At 40.9% G+C, this 17,445-nt stretch overlaps 2 protein-coding genes across 4 annotated transcripts; one reads left to right on the forward strand and one right to left on the reverse strand.

Moving 5' to 3' along the window:
• Positions 1-2,341: 2,341 nt before the first annotated feature.
• On the forward strand, positions 2,342-7,536 carry LOC144528842 (sodium-dependent neutral amino acid transporter B(0)AT3-like). The gene is made up of 11 exons (XM_078267692.1): positions 2,342-2,566; positions 2,686-2,823; positions 3,405-3,586; positions 3,717-3,827; positions 3,919-4,031; positions 4,720-4,848; positions 4,944-5,100; positions 5,300-5,504; positions 5,583-5,742; positions 5,850-6,012; positions 7,318-7,536. The coding sequence occupies exons 1-11, from the start codon at positions 2,386-2,388 to the stop codon at positions 7,534-7,536; spliced, it is 1,758 nt and encodes a 585-aa protein (XP_078123818.1). The 5' UTR covers positions 2,342-2,385.
• A 393-nt stretch (positions 7,537-7,929) lies between these two features.
• Positions 7,930-17,018, reverse strand: tert (telomerase reverse transcriptase). Of its 3 annotated transcripts, none has more exons than XM_078267688.1 (17): positions 16,700-17,018; positions 14,714-16,025; positions 14,440-14,629; positions 14,199-14,352; positions 13,924-14,091; positions 13,538-13,699; positions 13,327-13,428; positions 13,155-13,240; positions 12,881-12,997; positions 12,672-12,743; positions 11,185-11,373; positions 10,692-10,818; positions 10,428-10,489; positions 9,934-10,058; positions 9,693-9,830; positions 8,152-8,309; positions 7,930-8,011 (listed from the first exon to the last, which is right to left on the reverse strand). In XM_078267688.1, exons 1-16 carry the CDS (start codon positions 16,913-16,915, stop codon positions 8,206-8,208), a joined length of 3,324 nt encoding a protein of 1,107 aa, XP_078123814.1. In that variant the 5' UTR covers positions 16,916-17,018; the 3' UTR covers positions 7,930-8,011; positions 8,152-8,205. The 3 variants fall into 3 exon arrangements, with proteins under 3 accessions (XP_078123814.1, XP_078123816.1, XP_078123817.1); XM_078267691.1 differs by lacking the exon at positions 7,930-8,011 and adding an exon at positions 8,354-9,372 and having other exon boundaries at positions 8,230-8,309; XM_078267690.1 differs by lacking the exon at positions 7,930-8,011 and having other exon boundaries at positions 8,224-8,309; positions 9,243-9,830.
• Between the last annotated feature and the right edge of the window lie 427 nt (positions 17,019-17,445).

A 17,445-nucleotide genomic window follows, 5' to 3' on the forward strand; every position in this document is an offset into this window, starting at 1 on the left:
TCGCACAACAGTTTTACATGTTGTTGCATTTGTGGTGTGTATCTTATTTGATTCAGCCACAATACTGTTTTGGTATTTTCCCACAAGACCAGAAATTAACTTCTCAGTATCTACAGTACAGTGTATATATATATATATATATATATATATATATATATATATATATATATATATATATATATATATATATATTTATATATATATATATATATTTCTGTAATCTATATTTCTGTAAATCTATATTTCTGTAAATCTATGTTTTCTCTCAGTGATTTCAATAACGGATACAAGTTACTATTGGACATGTAATCAATTAAAGAAATTATAGACAACACCAACAACAAAAACATAAATGTAACTTTTTGAGCTGTGCCCTTTAGTGATTACAGCATCACTAAAGATCATCATCGTCATGCAATACAACTTTTTATTGTTATTGTGTAACTCTACACAAACGTACTTCAGTGTCCTAATTCCAGTACGTATATTTTAACTGAACCAGCGTAAAACGCATCCATATTAAAGCTGAGCTCAAAGTCACAGGAAAATAAAGACATGAAAGACATTTGTTATTAATACTATTTTATCAGCTGCAGATAAGAATACCACAAAACAACATTCTTCCACAGCACCACAAGGTCAGTGCTTGTTTTCTCCTCTTAAAAAAGCAGACTTAACTACTGTAACATACTGAGCTCAGGTATGCTCAGAAAGTCCATTAAATTGTGATTACCGTTTCCATTTTTATTGCTTTAAGTTTTTATTTTAGACACATTTCTCTTCACTCCCTCTGAAACACTCCCTGTTTAATTTAAATGTATAAACTTTGCTGTATGAGGTAAAGATACAGGCAGGTTGTGATACAACTGTCATGGTATCTTGTTATTGACCGCATCCGAACGGTGCACTTAACGTCAGTATAGCATTGAAACAGCATCACCTGGTTATCCATTAATCTGAGGTTTAGCTCACTCCCATTTAAAACAAACAAACAATGTTTTTCCTTCCGTCCTGGCAGCCTGATTTCTTCATAAAAAAAATCTGTAATCCTCAAATCTGCACCTGATAGGGCATTAAAGGACAGCCCACTACAGAGAGTTAAAAAAAAAAAGAGGACGAGAGGAGCTCTGGACATCACTTGGACTACACCACTCAAGTACTCAGTATTCATTTTCACATACACTGAGCTGAGATCAGGTGGAGAATTCTGGACCAATTAAAAATAAATACTACCCGGTTGAAGTGTATACATTAACGATTAGGAGAGTTGCATCCTTGTAACAGAGCTGGAATTGTGCTAAGCCTTTTTTTCCAGCTGAGGATGGGCAAAATAAAAGACTCCGGGGTGGAGGAGAGACCCAAATGGGACAACAAGGTTCAGTACCTGTTAACATGTATTGGCTTTGCAGTGGGACTTGGAAACGTCTGGCGATTTCCTTACCTGTGCCAAATCTATGGAGGAGGTGAGATGCTATTATATGAAGCTAACATATGGACTGCTGAGTTAGCTTCTATTCACACAATTGCACATCACAACAGTTTAATTAAGTTTGCTTTTAAAGATTTATAAGTTTTATTACTTATGCTGTTTTTTTCCACTGCATTTCTTTTATTTTTCAGACTATTTCATCCAATCATGAGATAGTGAATTGAACTGCAGCACCCCTTTAGATTCTCTTTTTGCCTCAGTATAATTAGTTATTAACAAATGGACTAGGTCAGTCATTGTCAAAATGGTGAGCCTTATCTGTGTTTGATTGATCATGGTAAACATCAGAGATTGTTTTCGCTCAGCTGCCCCAATTCCTGTACTGATTTCCACATACTTCGCAGTGAGATCTCTTGAGTCCCAAACCCACAGAATCCTAAATGGTCACAATTTAGTTGAGTAAACAGCCAATCCTGTAAATGTGCATAGAGTCTATCACCTCTACATATTGACTCTGAGATTCCTGCTTCCCACAGGCACTCAGCTGAGCCTCTATTTGACCTTGGCTTAATGATGAATTAGACACCTTCTTCTTACAGGTACTTAAAGTTCTTAAGTACCTTTAGCCTTATATAAGTGTTATTTGAAACAGTGGTGGTTTTAATACAGTTTTCTAAAAACACTAGTTTTTAGTTTAGTAGCCTGACTGTGTTTTTGGCCACTTGGAAAACTCCAGTGATCAGTTAGTGTTTAATGTATTTCAATTTCTGGAGATATTTTAGTATTGCTTAGCATAGCCTAAACTCTCCCTTATTGTTGCTTGATTAAGGTAATAACAAGTAGTTATTTGTTTCACTAACATGGTTCAAACAGCCACTTCTGATTATAAACCTTATTGTAAATGTTCTCTGCAAAGTATGTTGATGAATACTAAGGGCTGAGGACTAATCTAGCTGATGTTTAACTGTGAGGTAAATGTTAACTTCATGTCTTCAGGTGCATTCCTCATCCCCTACCTGATAGCGCTGGTGTTTGAGGGCCTCCCCCTGCTCTACCTGGAGCTGGCTATAGGACAGAGGCTCCGCATGGGCAGCATCGGTGTCTGGAACTCCATCTCACCACTACTGGGTGGAGTCGGTGGGTGGCCTAGAATTATTAGTAACATTTATTAGGATTTTTATTTGTCAGATTCTTCTTTATTTCAAGAGCTGAAACTCTTTGTGGTATTGGAAATGTCCTTTATTTCCTGTGTGTAGGAATTGCCTCCATGTTGGTGTCATTCCTGGTAGCCATTTTCTACAACACCATCCTGGCCTGGGTGCTGTGGTATTTATTTCACTCTTTCCAAAACCCCCTGCCTTGGAGCCAGTGTCCACTCAATGATAACCTCACAGGTAACAAGAAACCCCACCAGTCATTCTGGCTGCTCTTGATACGTTTACTGTCACACTGTGATTGCTACTGCCACACTGACAGAAATATTGCCTATGCCACTATATGTACAATTCAATTGTATCAATCGGTTTGAGAAAATAGCATAACTATAATAAAGTTACGAGATGCAAGAGAACTCTTAACATTCAGGCTCTACGTGGCAATCCAGGTCAGATTTAACTGTTGGATTTGTATTGTTTTATGACACAAAGGAATTCTGCACCACAACATATAAAGAGCATGCTTTTGCTCAGTGAAAGATAGTTGAATGAGTAACAGACAAAGAGCACAAATCATCATGGTCTCATGTGTTTTCAGTAATTATAATAAATACTATACATTTTCCACATTTTAAATAAAACTATGCAGGAACACATCTCTTGATGGGATACAGGTTTACTCTCAACATAGATGAACTCCGTTACAAAAGCTGATGCATGTTTAAACCAAAAACAAAACAAAAAAACGTAATAACGTTCAGATTAAGCCCTTATAGAATTTCATAGATGCCACGTTCTTGCTTGTGTCTGCATCCAAATAGGCTATAATGTGGAGTGTGAGAAGAGCACTCCAGTGAACTACTTTTGGTACCGGGAGACCCTGAACATCACACCTGACATCGAGACCAGCGGCTCCCTGCAGTGGTGGTTGGTCATCTGTCTGGCCAGTGCCTGGTGTGTGGTCTACATCTGCTTCATCAAAGGCATCGAGTCCGTGGGAAAGGTCTGTTTATCTGGTGGAAAACATATAATGCGCCATTTCAAAATCAACCACTGTACCATACATCCATACAGTAAGACGTAGAAAGAAAGAGTTAATAAATAATGCTATATCATATGTTTGCATGTTTCAGGCTGTGTATGTGACAGCCACATTCCCTTACCTGGTGCTGACTATTTTCCTGATCCGTGCCCTCACTCTGCCTGGAGCAACTGATGGACTGGTGTACCTCTTCACTCCTGATGTGAGTTTGGTAACTTGTTGCCAATACAGGTTTATGTAAGACTGTATGCCTGACACAATGACCTGATGTGCTGTGTTTACGCACGCTGTAGTGGGAGATACTGAAGAACCCTCAGGTGTGGCTGGACGCTTCCACCCAGATCTTCTTCTCTCTCTCTGTGGCCTTTGGAGGTCTCATAGCTTTCTCCAGCTACAACGAAGAGAGGTAAGCACTAAAACTCCTTGGGCTCTACATTAAGACCTGGCGCAAAGCGGCGCACAGCGCAGCGAGCACAACTTTCATTGCTAGTTTCAGACTGACCATGGGGTGTGGTCAGGTCAGGTGCATTGTTAGCACATTGCTATGTTGAGGCAGCAGAAAGTGATTGCGCCATTGACCAACAAAAACTTGGCCTAAAGTCAAGGGCGCAGTATTTTCCTGCTATTTAAAAGCTGCATTATTCAGATAGTAGGATGCACATCATAGGGTTTTACAATGGGTACACTCTACTTGTAACACACAGGAACGCGGACCAGTGCTCCTCCTCAGTTAAATAGGTTATCATTGGATTTGCGCTTTCACTTTGCGTCGAGCAGATACGTTTCCTCAGCAGAAAACCACTCACTTCTCCAATTGGCTGAATCCACCATTTAAATAGCAATGCGCACCTGGCTTTTAAAGGGAATAGGGGGTTGCCACTCTGATTGGTTTAATTCATGTTATGCCTAAAACACACCTATGATTAAGAGACTAAATTAAACACCTTTGCGCCCAGATTATGTGTCATTTAACTAGCAAACATTTAGTTGGAAAAGCCCTAAATGCACTTTAGAACATGTGCTATAGACCACAGGGTCCCTTAACACCCTCAATTAAATTGGGATGATGTCTTTTTTCTGTTCTGTGTCAATAGAAACAACTGTGAGAGGGATGCTGTTCTAGTAGGAGTAATAAATAGTGCCACATCTCTCTACGCCTCCATTCCCATCTTCGCCATCCTGGGATTTAAAGCCAACGCCGCCTACAACTCATGTATTAAGGGGTATGTATGCACACATACTTTATGTAATTCTAAAGCTTCTTTTGTCTTTCTTTTTGATACTAATGAGGCCGATTCTTTTTGTATCTCATCTGCAGAAACATCTTGGCTCTTACCAACTACTTTGAGTTTTCAGACCAGAACATAACTGTGGAGAACTATGATCATTGGCTCGAGTATTTAAATGGAACATCTCCAGGTGAGGTGGCCAGTCTGGACCTGATGCACTGTGACCTGCAAACCTTGCTTGACCAGGTATTGGTAACTTTGAAAACACATCCAATCTTGTACATTGCATTCTCTTTGCCTCCGAGTCTCATTTTTCTAATTTCCCTCTCCCCTTAAATCCTGGTTGTTGCCTCCCCTTTCTTTCTCTGGAGTACAGTACATCACGTACCGTTCAAATATGTACGGTCAGTTCATGCTTCATTACTTTCTTGCCTCTCTCCCACAGAGTGCATCAGGTACCGGCCTGGCTTTTATTGTGTTCACAGAAGCAGTGATAGAAATGCCAGGCTCGCAGATATGGGCCATACTGTTCTTCGTCATGCTCTTCAGCTTGGGTCTCTCCTCCATGTTTGGCAACATAGAGGGAGTCCTCACGCCCATCAACGACCTCAAACTAGTGCCTAAGTGGATCCCAAAAGAACTCGTAACAGGTACCTGCAAATCAGTCAAAGGGATACATGTTTTCCCCTTTGAACTCCCCCTTGAGCTTTTTTTCTTCACTTCCTTAGCGATCATCTGCTTGATAGCCTTCTTGACGGCTCTCATCTTCTCCCTGGGTTCTGGGAACTACTGGGTGGAGGTCTTCAACAGCTACGTGGGCTCTGTACCTCTGCTCATCATTGCATTCTTTGAGATTACTGGAGTCATTTATGTCCATGGAATGAAAAAGTAACTTGTTCGCCTCTTCTTTAATATTCTGTATGGTCCAATGAGCTTAAGACAATTTAGATCCCAATGTGTTAAACATTTTCTCTTGTTCCCGTATCCTCTGACAGTTTCAGTGAAGACATCTATTTCATGACTGGGAATAGGCCTAACATCTTCTGGAAGGCATGCTGGATGGTGATCAGTCCTTTAATGCTCCTGGTGGTGTTGATTGCCTACGTGGTCGTCCAGGCACAGACAACCCCATCTTATCCCACATGGAACCCAGCCTATGTAAGCAAGTCAAGGGTACCGACATGGAGATGTTAAGATGTTTAAGAATTTATTATATTGTGTGAATCCCTAAAAATCCTAAAAGTTAATAAAAAATGTTACCCACAGAAAAGTATCACTATTACTCTCTGGTTTAGATTTTAATGCCCACAAATTTACCATATTGCTTCATTCTTATTACAATAATCAGCGCTTCAGAAGAACTATTCTTTTTTAGAAAGAAAAGTCCTGTTAAACTAACTGTACACTACCTGCACAGCACTAAACTGCACACAAAAGTTAGCTAGCTGGTGACCATAGGGGAGCAGCTAAGAAGCCAGGCATTTCCCAAAGAGTTGGTGAAGACCAAAAACAGAGCTAAAAGAGAGTGAATCTTCGCGTGAAAACATCATTCCAAATAAATGCAAATTTTGCTTTGTGTCTACTGGATATATTTGCCAATGTTCCCCATAACAACCTTATATGATGATAATATATCAGTGCGGCTGTTACAGTGTCTTGCACAGACCCCAAACAGCCAAATATAAATACATTATTGCAGGTTAAAATTAATAGTTTGACATTTTTGGAAATACGCTTATTTGCCTTTTGCAGTTAGGTGAGAAGATTGATGCACTCTCATGTCTGTATGCTAAATATAAAGCTATAAGGATGAGGGTGAAACAGCTAAATCAGTATATTAGCACATTTAGCATGTTTTATATTCTTTGTTTACAACTAAAAAGTAAAGTGAGTTGTGGTTTATGCTACAAGTTTTTCTTGGTTCAACAAAGTGACTTTTAAGTCACAAAGCTGATGTAATCACTCGCTGGCGGTAGCTTCATACTTAGCGCACAGATTTGCGAATGATATACATTTTATTCTATAAGAGAGAGAATAAAGAGAAAAGGAAAATCTCACAAAATGTCAGTCTATTGTTCGACTAGGGCTGCACGATATGAGGAGAATATCTAATTGCGATTATTTTTGACTGATATTTGATTTCGATACGATTCACGATATTGGAGGAAATGATCATTTTTGTATCATTATTCAGATTTTCATTGAAAAAATATTAAAATGAACACAACTAAAATTATAGTGCGATTTTTGTGAGGATCTGTAGCAATCAAAGACGTTTTCTTTAGTCCTTAGGATAACATTTGTCTCTGCAGTTACACAATACGTGATCCAGAATGGTTTGATTTTGCCTTTAACAAATATTGCGATTAATTGTGCAGCCTTATGTTCAACTTCATTTTCAAATGTAATATTGTTACAATATTCTATACATTACATTTGATACTGCTTTGTCTTTTTCTTCAGGAACTATTCCCCCAAACTGAAGTGAAGCCCTATCCAGACTGGGTGTTTGCCATAATCATCCTCCTCTGTGTACTACCTGTGATCTCCATCCCTCTGGTGGCTCTCTACAAACTGATCTGCTGTAGAATCAAGAAGTCCTCTGCTCGCACCGACCTAAATCCCTACTGCAACGACGGCTTTGAGGTTGAAACACGGGAACAGAACAACCAGAGAGCTTAAGAAAATGTTGCAAGTAACAAAGGTACTGAACAGAAAGGGACATCCTGATCTCTGCCAGTGCTTCAGTGAAATTTCATCTTAATTCACCGGACACCTGACAACTCACATTTGTTTCCCCGATAACAAAACTGGATTTATTTAACATTGAAAGTCTTATCTTGTACATTGTTGTGTAGTGTACATGATGGAAATAACATGAATTCTAACACATCATATTGAAACACGGCCATGTCACAAAACATCCACTTCCAGCTGTCATTTGACTAATAGCTGACAATATTTGGGTGAACTTATGTACATACAAGTGACGAATAAATGTCATCCCTTCTTTGTTTATGACTGAGATTAATCCCTGTTTAAAGTGTTTTATATCAGATGTCTAAAGACTTTATATTTACCCCTCTCCATTCCTAAAGCCTCATACATTTTTTTGGCACACTGAAGATAAGATAAATCCAAATCACTGATTTCAAACCTGAGGATGAGACAAGAAAAAGTTTGTACTTTCTTAATTTTGACAGAAGTTGGGTAAAATGTGGCCACATTTTCAAGTAGTACAAAAATAGACCAAACTCACAACATAAACATTTTACAGAAGCTAGAAGTAATACTTACCTGTTGAGGGTTTAATGGTTGTCTTGGGAGTTTTAATTGGGGCTAGCTGGTAGTCTACATCTGGATGGCCAGGAAGTCGACTGGTGTCCTGGGGTTAGTGGCCTGTCGAACCCTGGCCAGCCTCAGATCCCCCAGACGTCGCTCTAGACTGCGCTTCCCTGTCAACAAGATGACAGCTAAGACAGGAACTAAAGTTTTTTACCTCTTTGGTGGTGAACTGTAAAATCTATCCACTTGAACTTGAATTTGCAGCAGCTGTAAAATTGAAGTGCAACCACCCGCTGCCCATCTCACTTGTGGAAAAACTCAGCAAAGGAAATACAACAGCAGGGTTATGCTTGAATTCATAGAACTGGAGTTACCTACTGTAACTACTTTTTCTATTTCATACGTGCTACGCCCTCTAACGGGCTTCGCTATTGGTTACCAGCGGAGGGAGGTGATGTACTCCCAGCTGGGCTCAAAACCAACACAACATATTGGAACTAACTGCTGACTGAGCGAAAAAAGTTAAAAAGTCAGGCCATTGACACCACTCGCCTTAGGGGTTCCATAACCTAATCCCACGCTCCAAGCTAGGAGCATCAACCGGACCCAGACGGTGTCCCCACAATTGCACCAAGCACAAAGTGAGACACAGAGGCAGACATCATATCCATGAGATATGGCGGCACCAAAGTGGATGTAGAGGACCAGGACACTGCCAGGCAGATGCCCTCCACTATCATTCCCCTCAACAGTGTGGCTGATGAGGCAATACTCCTGGTGGAGTGCGCCCCCCTGCTGCAGAGGCGAAAAAAAGGCCAGGCAGGTCTTCGGAGGGATGGGGCAGCAGGGCATGGGGCAGCAGGGCAGTGGTGTAAAGATGGCTCGTCTCTGAAGAGGGTGGCTGGGTCTTACTCATTATAAAATCCCAGTTGCCCTCCTTGTCGTAGTCAGAGGGTAGTCACCTCCTGATTGGGCGGTGAGTGTAAAGATCTGTTTCAGGGTGCCAAGGCGGAGCCTCAATGGGTAAACCAATAGCGAAGCACGTATGAAATAGAATGGCTGAGGAATAATGCCATCGATTTGAGAGTAATCCAGGGACCTACCATTTTGCAGCGACATCACTACTGTCATTCGGTTTGACCAGTGAGTTGTAGAATGTTGGATCTTTTCCGTGCAGTTGATTGAATATTTGTAGCCATCACACGGCAGCAAGAGTATGATTTGAGAGAGAGGCTGTGCACATGTTATGCACAAGTGGCTCATTAATTATTAGTATCTCCTGACAGCGACAGGAAGAGTCTGTAAATCTTTTTTTTTTTTTTTTTTCATTTCATTGCAGTTGTGACAGAAATCTAACCGTGGATGATTTTAACACCTTGTACCAACAGAAATCGTTTTGACACTGATTGTGCATATTATGTCATGCTAATTAAAAAAAAAATCCATCTTCACATTTGGCCTCTTCTCATGATAATAGCTTTTGCACAAAGTTAAATGCCCTGGAATGGTTCCTGTGTGCTATTGTTGTGTATGTGTTTCCTGAGGGTACATACGTTTGTGCAGGTTTGGGAGCAGATCCTTGTAGAGAGGACGGTGTTGTGACAGCACAAGCAAGAAGGAAAGACAGAAAAGCAGCTCCACTGCTTCATACTGCATAATGCCAGTCTGGGCCTTGTTGCCTAAAATCAGTCCTGGAGAAAAGGGAAGAAATAAAAAGAAAATGCTGAAAATACATTTATAACTTGATATTGCTTAAATTATATTTTTTACAGATGTATGAAGGGGAAATGTTACCTTTGTTGCTGAGCCTGATGAGCTGATTGGCGTATTCGGCCATATCCAATATCATCTGCAGAAAGTAGACGGGGTTCTTAGCAACTGTCTGACCAAAGGGCAAACTCTGGGCACACACATGGAACCTAAAGAGAAAAACAGGAGGAGACAAAAATGAAAACAGAGTTGAGCCCTGCCCATTTAGATATTTACATTCAGAGATAAAAAGCGGTACAATTAGTTCTCAGCTCAGTGCAGGTATTGATCGATAACCTGTTCCTGTGTTTATTTTAATAGCAGATTAAGTATCTGAAGTATCAGAACTGTATTTCAGTACTTTGGGTAGGCAATGGAAACACATTTTTCACATTGCCCACTGAATGTATTTTATCTGAATAACAGTGGTATCTTAGCATATTATGTGATGGCAGTAAAAATGACAGTACATAATTAACTGCATTTATTTTTTTATTTATTTTTTTTTAAAGAGTCAAAAGTCAGGTCACTGTCTTTACCTGCATGCATGAAGCAGCACCAGCTTGTAGATGTTCTTGTAGACTGCCTCAAGAGAATTGGTCTGAAAAGTACATGGTAATCATTTAACTGTGACATAGCTAATGTAGGTTTGTCTTGCAGCTGATTCTAACATATAGTGGGGTCAAGAGCCTTTTAGAATGGAAGACCGAAACCTTTGTAGAGGGCCTGATACTTGACAAGCTCTTCATTTAAAGTTGTTTTGTTTGTTTTTTCTCAAATGAAGGCACCATAATTTCCCTGACCTTCAGGTCCAAGAACAAGGCATGGCACTTGAGTCTGAGGACAGCCATCAGTTTCCTCCTCATTTGCCGTCCAGCTGAGTGGATCGAGCCCAAAGTCAGGCTGTAGCGCAAAGACAGGCCTGCGTAGCTTTGAGAGATGGGGGGGGGGAAAAAGATAATATGGATACGTTATTAATCACACAAACTTAAACACGGACTAACTGCAAAAACTACAAGAGAACTTTTAAGCTATTAAAAAATATTGCAAGAGAAGCTGCCATAAAGAATACTGCAAAAAGATATAGGCAGGTTATGGAAATGATTCAGGAAAATGAATCATCCAACTGGGAGTTGTCACCAAGAATGTTAATGGGTAGGTACAAAGTACAGGAGAGAGGGGGTTTCACTCAGCTTACAAGAAACCATAAAGACTCCAAAAGTCCAATAATTTACGCAAGACGCACACTTGAGGCAATATTTCTACAGTATAATTACAACTGGAGGCATGCTTTACCTAGAATAGTCTTTGTAGACGTCCAGTGAGTGCGTGTCCAGCAACAGTCCACACCAGGGAAAGAGGCAGTGAGGGGACAGCACTCGAATGCCGGGACAGGAGCCCATGTTTCCAGACACCTGAAAGTTGACCGCCACCTTCTGCGGGTTGACCACCAGACCATACTGTGGTACCCCGGCCAGCAGGGTCCTACACATAACGTGCAAGTGTCATCGACCGCTACATTACAAAATCAGCATCATGTTACAGTATGTCAAATCTGTCTCTCCGACTGTGGAGCCCTGTATGGATTGGCTGATACAGCTACTACCTCCTTTTAAAGAAATCATCAACACTGGGAACTAAAAACACATCATGTGTATGTTTCTTTGATAGTTTATTGTTTTCCATAGCAACAGATGTCAGTGTCAGAGAAGCAGTGATGATGATACTGTTTAAAGGTCAGATTGGGGTGGTAATTTCAGAAAATCACAGATATGCTTGATAATGAGTCCCGGGCACATCCGTAAACAAATTCTGCCATCTACCTTTTCCTTGTTAGAACAGATCCAAGCTGTTGCAAGAAACATTGGTGTTTTGTTTAATAGTATATTTTATCATCTTAAAATTATTATTATTATTTTTTTTTAAATACTTTCTATTTGACATTTTAAAGACATAATAATTGTACATGCTTTTTTATCTCCTCACACGTTGATTATAGCAAGACAAAACAAGCATCTATTAACTCGACTACACTGTACAGAGCCCCGCTGCCAGGCTTTGAACCAGAACTGAGCGGTATGATCACATCACTACCGTTTCAGTCTGTTTACGCTGGCTCCCAGGATGTTTCAGGAATGATTTTATGATCTTATTGATTACTTTTAAGGCTCTTTGTCGCCTTCCTCAGGCAGAGGCATTTTATCCAGATGGAGCATCTGCAGTCAGGGCCCTGAAACAACCCAAGTAAATTATCTTGCTAAATCAGTAACATCTTTTAATTATTTTCTTAATGCATACTTTTATATAGTATATATATCTCAACATCAACATATATACTTTTTTTTTTTTTTTTTGTCTTGAATTGCTTCTTTATTCTTTTCTTATATTTCTGGAATTTGGTATATCTATCTTATTACATAATTGAATACATTTTATAACTTGCTTGGAAAATGTGTTGATTTCAATTTGCTGTTGTGTTTGAAGCACTTCATAACTGGGGTTTGAAAAGTTAACTTAAGCTTACAGATGTCTAAACTGTATGTATATTTCTTTCTATTTTTGTGTATATATTTCTTTCCAATTATGTGTGTATATTTCTTTCTAATTTGTTGTTTTACTATTTTTTTCTTGTCTTTTAGATTTAGATTGATAATACTGGGTGAACTGCTGCTAAAAATGTCGTCGTTTATTTTGTACAATGACAATGACTCTTCTGATTCTGATTACATTTATGCAACTGTCGTCACCTCTTGTCTAAAACATATGGTGTGTGTGTGTCATACTTGAGAAAGCGTTGTGCTTCCTGTAAGTCAGGGGTGATCAGAAGGAAGTCATCCACCAGTCTCATCAAACATCTACAGAACACAGAGAGAGGAAAATAACACATAGAATAAGGAGCTACAATACGGAAACACTGCCCTCTGCTGCTGCAGACGTGTTATTACATCTATAGAAGTTGAAGTGAACTGAAATCCATAGCCCTCTGCTGTACCCTTTCTTTGCAGTTATGTCTTTGAACAGGGTATTCTCCATGTGACCGTAGCAGAGACAGCAGAGCAGACTGGACACAACCGACCCCTGAGGAATCCCTCGGCACTGACGGTATGTTCTGAAAAACAAAGGGCCAAAATCAGATTGTAAATAAAACGGAGCAAAATAAGTGTGAAATGTGTTTCCATCCCAAGTTCTTTGCATGTGATCACATTTCCAAATGAGCTATGACAAGCTAATCACAAATAGGTCTATTTCATTTTGGTGATGCTTACTTCTTGCCAAACTGAACAACGCTGCCAGTGAGCATTTGCGTGAAGAACTGCAACGCCTCTCTGCCATGAAGATCTGAGCAGAAATGCTGAAAGAAAGAAATGAAATGCACAGGTTGAAAGAATTATCACACCTTCCGTTATCTAAAGAAACATTTGAGGGTGTCGCCCTCACCTGCTCTACCAGTATGGCGTGATGAACTTTTCCTCTTTTCTGCAGTGACGTCACAAAGCCTTTCATGTTGGTGGATCCCATGTTATCCTCCAGTAAATCTGCCTGTATTATAAAACATGAGAAACTCGTGTGTCTCTCTCTCTCTCTCACACACACACACACACACACACACACACACACACACACACACAATGTGTGCACATGATGGTACCTGTCTCAAAAAGGACTTTTTCAGGCCCTCGTGGGTATCAGCCCAGATCTTGGCATAGCGCCGGATGGTAAAGAGTTCTTCATGGACAGGTGACAGAGCCTGGCTAATCACTTCAATGAGTCTGTCATGAGGCAGACTCTCATAGGCTCCGCTCACATCCACCTTAAATGCAGAGACATAATGAATGAATGAATGAATGAATAGAATGAATGAATGAAGGAGGAAAACAGCATTTAACAAAAAACCGAAACATATTTTCACATTGTGCTAAAACTACACAATAACGCTTTTAGTAGCAGTATCATCATAAAAATTAATAAATATGACTGCATTAAATACATCACTACAATTTGGTCAGTCTCTGCCAGTACAATTAGCAAACCAACCTTAACAAAGTAGAGGGGTTGTAGCTTGTCCTTCTGGGCTGGAGCGAAGGAGCGCAACACCTTGTGGATATCTGTCATCCCCCACACTGTGGAGCCCAGGAGGGACGGAGTGGAGCGCACACAGGCCCGCAGCATGTCCAGCAAGTCCCTGACACGCCCTCGGTAGAGCTGCAGGGGGAAGAGAAATGTCCTAAATGCCTACGCTCACAACATGTAATGAAGCACAAATAATGGATGTGTAAGGATGAATTTCCAATGTCATTATCGAGATGTACCCTGGTTTTGGGATCTGCCCCTATGATGCGTGTGATAGGCCTCATGCTATCAGTCTTGGGAATGAAGCGAAGGCGCGAGATGACGGTGGCTTTGGGGAGGGATGCCACCTGAGCCGGAGTCAACTCCTCCATCTGGCCTTTGGAGAGGTGACCTCTAAATCACAGAAAAATGGTTTGTGAGCTTGTGTGTCCCGTGACTGCAGGAGTATAAACCTTTGCAGGAGTGTGTATGTGTGTGAACCTGAAGGCTATGTCCTGCAGTTTTGCCCAGACTTCCTGTCTGTAGAACCTGACAACGTTCTTCTGGCCCACACTCTCAGTGACATAGAAACAGGCTCGAACCAGGCCTACAACATAGCCGTCCAGAAGCCAAGCCAGGAACTGACCCAGGATCTGTGTCCGGTATGAGAGCTCACTGGGCGGGAACCTGCCTGCAGATGAGAGTGGTTTGGTGAAGTCGGCCCAAAATACACAAAAGCACGAGAAAATGAGTTCACCATCTATGACAAGCTTACCTGTTTTACTGATCTTCAGCCAATCACAGTCGTTCACCTTTATCTTCCACATCAGTTCAGCCAGTGAAAGCCTCTCAAACTTGCCACTGCGCAAGAAGCCCCTGACCCTGAAAAAGAAAAGAAGTCGGTTGTGGTTGGAGCCCCATAGCTCCTGAGGGATCACAGTGGAGAGGCATTCCCTGACGAACAGGTAGACCCGGTGAGGCGCACAGTGTTGAGCGAGGAAGCTTAGTTCCCCTTGTTCTGCATCTCTCTCCTGCCCCACTGGGCACATCCTCTGCAGTATTTTGCTGTAGGGACATCTCCTGTGTTGCCGCAACAGCTGACTGAACAGGGGGACCATGTTAAAGAAGCGCCGAGGGAGTTTCTTTGGCTTCCTCTCCAGCCCGTTTAGATACGCCAATCCCTCAAAGAAGACTGTTCGTACCAAATCTTTCCCTTGTAGCCTTCTGCATCCATCGGCACTCTTCTTCTTTCTGTTGAGAAGGAAGCCACGCATGCCCCTTCCCCCATACATGAATCCCAGTGTGCGGATAAAGCATTGCGAGGGAGGCAAAGGGGGGGAAATCCCCGATCTCCAACTGGGTCCTCCCTCCAAGGAAATTATGGTTGGTTGCATTTCAACAGGCTGTTTGGAACCAGTAGTGGCATTTTCCAAAGACTTTGTAGATAGTGTTTGTTCCACAGACATGGGCTGCTCTTCCTCCACTGTTTCATAGCAAACCTGTTGCATTTCATGTGTGGGCTCTTGCTGTCCTACCCGTCTCCTCTTTCCTAAACAAGTCATCATTTCCTCCTCATCCTTCAGACCAGTTTCTCTTTTCCTTTTCCGCTCCTTCACTCTTACACCCCTTCTGTTTCTTGTTTTGCTGATAGTAGGATTCTCAACTTCCTGTCTCCTTTTCAACGTCACTGCACCTCGATTCCTTCCGAACCGAGCACCGTTATGTGTCCTAGACCGAGGCTGGACACAAAACCCAGTGGAGGAAGTAGTCATGGATATCCTGTCATAGACAGGAGCGCCGCACACCTGGAAAACACACGAAGGAGGGACTGCCACAAACACAGAGCAGCTCTCCAGCATGTACCGTGTGAGGTCTGTGCCGAGGCGCATTGTGACTTTCTTCCACAGGTCACTGCCATGGATGTAGGCAGCACTTTGAGTTACATCTCCTTGGAATTTGAAGTGGTCTGCATCCCGGTCCTCCTGAGCTAGGGACAGAAAATTGTAGCCGTGTGCCAAGATGTTTTTTTTTCTTTTTCTTTTTAGAGTGTTCAGGATAAAGGCCAGCAGTTCAGGTAGAGTGCAGATCTGTGGGGAAAACAAAATACAGAACATCAAAAATCTGCTTTATTGGCCAACATAACAAGTGTCTCTCATTTGAGTTATATCATTAAAATCCTGACATGTTCCTTCAATTTTTTGCATCAATAAACTGAAATTCAGTCTTGTATAAACCTGGCAGCTTAGTGGTTTGGACATCCATAATATATCACGATTTATCAACACTTTTATTTAGGCTATGTATTGATGTAAATTTGGCAAGCAATGCTTAGTTACATTATCCACGACACAGCTATTGATTGCGCCCTTATAATTCTTATTTACGATATGTTTTTAAATTCCACAATAAAATGGATTTCCTTCATGTAATAAGCTGTACTCGTCATTTACAGTTACTGCCACATTTAATGTTGAACTGCAATTAAATATCCTGCCTCAGCCCTAAGCACATGTATTGGTCCCAACTCTTTCACACCCAAAATTGAGGGATGACGTGTTATATGGCATGTTATATTTAAGTAGAATACTACTTCAAAACACTGCCATAGGACAATAACAGTTAGCACGACAGCTAGCGTTAGCTACCAAGGTTTTACCAAATATCCTCTAAACCGTCTCTGGTTTTTCTGTTGTGTAAGCTAGCTACGTGTCAACAAGAAACTAGCATGCTTTTAATAGTTTTTAATTTAAGGTAAAGATACCTGGTTGCAGCTTGGCACTTGCTGTAGTTCCTTGTCAAAGCATACAAAAACACCCCGGACGAAGGATTTGAAGCGGTTTGTGTCGGACTGTTCAATGAGCACTGCTCTCTGCCCTTCTCTGAACACGACGCTGTTCGCAAACTCCTCCAGTGTCTGTATGTGCGGATACAGTGACCTTAGAATGTCGAGCGTATGGTTCATATCAGTCGCAGACATACTGACATAAATGTCCGTGTTATAAGCATGTATGTATTAGCTATAGTAGTATGAGTCAGGACATGGTAGACACAACAGTGGTTGGCGAGCATGCAGTTGTCGTTGAAGGGCCCGCGTCACCCTTGCCACGCCAATGAGAGATTACTTTACTGTAAGTGTCCAATCAGATAGCCCTGTACTCCCACGCTATTTAAAGTTGACCAATAGCCAACAAGAAAAGGCATGTTGTCGTTTGTGAAAATTGACAGTTCCGTGTGCAAATTGAAAAAGGATAATCATTTTCTTGTGCCAACATTTTGACAGTTAATACAAAATTAGGATTATGGGCAATTTTATGCTTTTTGTTGCTCTTAAAGTAGGCTACACAGTAATACTGCCAACAAATCTGAACAAGGTGAACAAAAACTTTTGACTACTATGTACAGATATAAGTTTATATATACAAAAGTATATATGTATATATATATATATATATATATATATATATATATATATATATATATATATATATATATTTATTGATAAAACAG

The sequence above is a fragment of the Sander vitreus genome, chromosome 14 (genome assembly GCF_031162955.1).
Source record: "Sander vitreus isolate 19-12246 chromosome 14, sanVit1, whole genome shotgun sequence".
Taxonomy (NCBI): domain Eukaryota; kingdom Metazoa; phylum Chordata; class Actinopteri; order Perciformes; family Percidae; genus Sander; species Sander vitreus.

Bases quoted from the DNA above. Each gene is read 5' to 3' on its own strand.
- LOC144528842 (XM_078267692.1), top strand. From the start codon at position 2,386: ATGTTTAACTGTGAGGTAAATGTTAACTTCATGTCTTCAGGTGCATTC. The intron at 2,567-2,685 runs GTGGGTGGCCTA...TCCTGTGTGTAG, and splicing joins ACCACTACTGGGTGGAGTCG to GAATTGCCTCCATGTTGGTG. The intron at 4,849-4,943 runs GTATGTATGCAC...TCTCATCTGCAG, and splicing joins TACAACTCATGTATTAAGGG to AAACATCTTGGCTCTTACCA.
- tert (XM_078267688.1), bottom strand. From the start codon at position 16,915: ATGTCTGCGACTGATATGAACCATACGCTCGACATTCTAAGGTCACTG. The intron at 10,819-11,184 runs GTAAAGCATGCC...CATCTCTCAAAG, and splicing joins GTCTACAAAGACTATTCTAG to CTACGCAGGCCTGTCTTTGC. The intron at 9,831-9,933 runs GTAACATTTCCC...CCTTTTCTCCAG, and splicing joins CATCAGGCTCAGCAACAAAG to GACTGATTTTAGGCAACAAG.